Source organism: Nicotiana tomentosiformis, chromosome 7, assembly GCF_000390325.3.
Source record: "Nicotiana tomentosiformis chromosome 7, ASM39032v3, whole genome shotgun sequence".
Lineage (NCBI taxonomy): Eukaryota > Viridiplantae > Streptophyta > Magnoliopsida > Solanales > Solanaceae > Nicotiana > Nicotiana tomentosiformis.
The window spans coordinates 110,007,222-110,009,698 of NC_090818.1; the positions used below are offsets into that span (position 1 = coordinate 110,007,222).

A 2,477-nucleotide genomic window follows, 5' to 3' on the forward strand; every position below is an offset into this window, starting at 1 on the left:
CTGCCAAAAATTTACCCTCGGCAAAAACATTGTCTAAATCACTTAAGCATCTTGGGAAAACTCTCAGTCGCTCCGAGTTTTCAAAGCTTTGAGCAAATAAAAATTGCATCGAGGTCAGGCTTTGTTCGGACCTCCGAAGGAACAAACGACTTATTACTACATGTGATTCTATGCTAAGGCATTAGAAATATTTTAAAGAATAGAAATTATGAAAAGATGCTAAAACAAATAGAGACTCGAAAATGCCAAAAAAGGAAATTTTATATATTCCGGAATGTCATTACAAAGGACCAACAAAAAATGTCTCAAAATAAACAAAAATATATACGCATCACAAAAACAAAACAATTCTAAGTCATTCATGCCTGATCTTCGCTAGGGCCCAATTCGACGCTAGAATCGTCATGCCTTTGGATCCCTCGAAACCCTCAAAGTCCTCTGCACCCTCGGGCTCAGAAAGGTTCATTGCCTCTTCCTCAAGCTTCTTAGCCTCCTCGATCTCGGCCAACAAGTCGAAGCCTCAAGCATGGACCTTTTTTAGGGTCTCTCTTCGGGGACAACCGCCTCATATATTCAGCATCGGTCTTCACACAGGCCTCGGCTGCTTCAACATCGGCCTTATACTAGGCCACCATCCTTTCGGCATCATCGGAAGTCATGTCCAACTTGGACTTCATTGCCTCGTATTCCTTACCGAGGGCATCCCGTTCTATTAGAGCCGAGCTCAGTTGCGCTCGAAGTTCGTTAATCAGCTGGGACCGTTTGTCGGCTTTCTCTTTCACTACCCGAAGTTGAATCTCTACCGATGCCAACTTCGCTTGGGCGGTTTCCTTCTCCGAAGCCAACCAGTCCATTTTGCTTTTCCTCTCGTCGGCCATGGCATGGACCTCGTTCATTTCGACTCGGAGTTGGGTGATCAGATCGATCTTCTGCTGGATCTGCGAGGTTTGGTCATTAGTTTCCATGACTAGTTTCTCATTTCTAACTTCAAAGTCCTTTACCTTTACGACCAAATCGGCATGCTCCCACCTCAAGGTCAAAGCTTCTTTTTGAGCCTTGTCCAGCTCGGCCTGAAGGTCCTTGATGGCCCCTTCTTGTTGCTCGCTGAGGAGCTTGTACATATCCCTTTTTTGGGCCTCCTCCTTGACCTCAACCTCGAGCTGATTGACCTCGACTCGATACCGGAGAAAGCTCTCATGATGAAGTATCGAGGCCTGTAAAAAGGTGAAAAATGTGAGAAATATTTAAACCTAAGTAAAGTTCAAAGGGACGTAATGATACCTTACCCTGTTCAGCGCCTGTTGCGCCTCATTGAAAAGGCACAACACGTTCACCTCATTCATTTTTGTCAGGTCCTTCTCGGTCACCAGGCATCATAGGTAGCTGTCTATCCCCACGGGATCAGACAGAACCCGGACATCCTCTAGGACGGTAAGAATAATCGATATCTTGGGATCGAGGTCCACACTTAGAGCAGGGAACTGATTGATCAATTTCGGGCTCGAACTCAGCCCGCCAACTTCCAAGGGTATGCCCTTCTTCGGAACTTCCAGGTCGCCCAACCCCGAAAAATCCTCCAAAGCGGACGAGTCCACACCATCAAAAGAGGAATGAAGGGGATCGTCCGCGCCATGGACCCATTAATTGGACTTGCCCTTTCTCGCTTGAGCCTCCTCGAGCATGGACTCGGTTTAGGAGGGCATTCCCGCAATCTCTATTATACTGGACGCTTCTGTCGGAGCAGAGCCGACATCCCAAAGACCCCCTATCTCCACGTCGACCTCCCATATCTGAGAGAGGTCGGCCTCACGAACCTCCCCCTTGGATGCCGCCTTCTCCCCAGGAGGGGTCGATCCATGGGAAATAAAAATGTCATCTTCCTCGGGCTCGTCCCTGAGCTGAAGAAGCAAATCGGAATCTAGCACCCGAGAACTGGAGCTCTTCTTGGGCTTACGAGCTACTCTTTTTTTTGGCTTCACCACGGATCTCGGGGAGCCCGAAGCCTTTCTTTTCTTCTTCTTCTTTTCTTCCACGGCAGTCCCGGGTAGTCCCGTAACGGAGGGATTAATGGACAAGGACACGTCCTCATCCCCTTCCAAAGGTCTAAGTTTGATGGTCTTAGGTAAACCTACTAAAGCCAAGGGGAAGGGAAGTCAGTATGATAAAAGTTAGAATCATAATATTAACTATTTAGAGAGAGACCTTACCATGAGAACGAGTCTCCTATCAGCCCTTCGAAAGCTTTTTCCAAGATTGCTCGGAGTACGTCATCTGTTTACAGATGCCCTCGATCCATTCCTTTAGCCGGGGGACCGCATTTAGAACCTGGGCGACAGCTACACAACCACAGGTATGAATGAGTAGAAAGAAAATGAAGAAAATATTGACGCTTAAGGAGAGACTGCACTTACGAGATGCGTTCCACTTCTCAGGAAATGGCATGAACTCGAGGGGAATCAAATCTTCGGTCTTCACCC

General features: G+C 47.5%; 1 protein-coding gene across 1 annotated transcript; it reads right to left on the minus strand.

Moving 5' to 3' along the window:
* Positions 1-623: 623 nt before the first annotated feature.
* LOC138896196 (uncharacterized) lies at positions 624-1,343 on the minus strand. The gene is made up of 2 exons (XM_070180983.1): positions 1,287-1,343; positions 624-1,214 (listed from the first exon to the last, which is right to left on the minus strand). Exons 1-2 carry the CDS (start codon positions 1,341-1,343, stop codon positions 624-626), a joined length of 648 nt encoding a protein of 215 aa, XP_070037084.1.
* Between the last annotated feature and the right edge of the window lie 1,134 nt (positions 1,344-2,477).

Excerpts from the sequence above, each read along its gene's own strand:
- LOC138896196 (XM_070180983.1), bottom strand. The coding sequence starts at position 1,343 with ATGAATGAGGTGAACGTGTTGTGCCTTTTCAATGAGGCGCAACAGGCG. Across the intron at positions 1,215-1,286 it reads CGCAACAGGCGCTGAACAGG|GCCTCGATACTTCATCATGA; the intron begins GTAAGGTATCAT and ends ACCTTTTTACAG.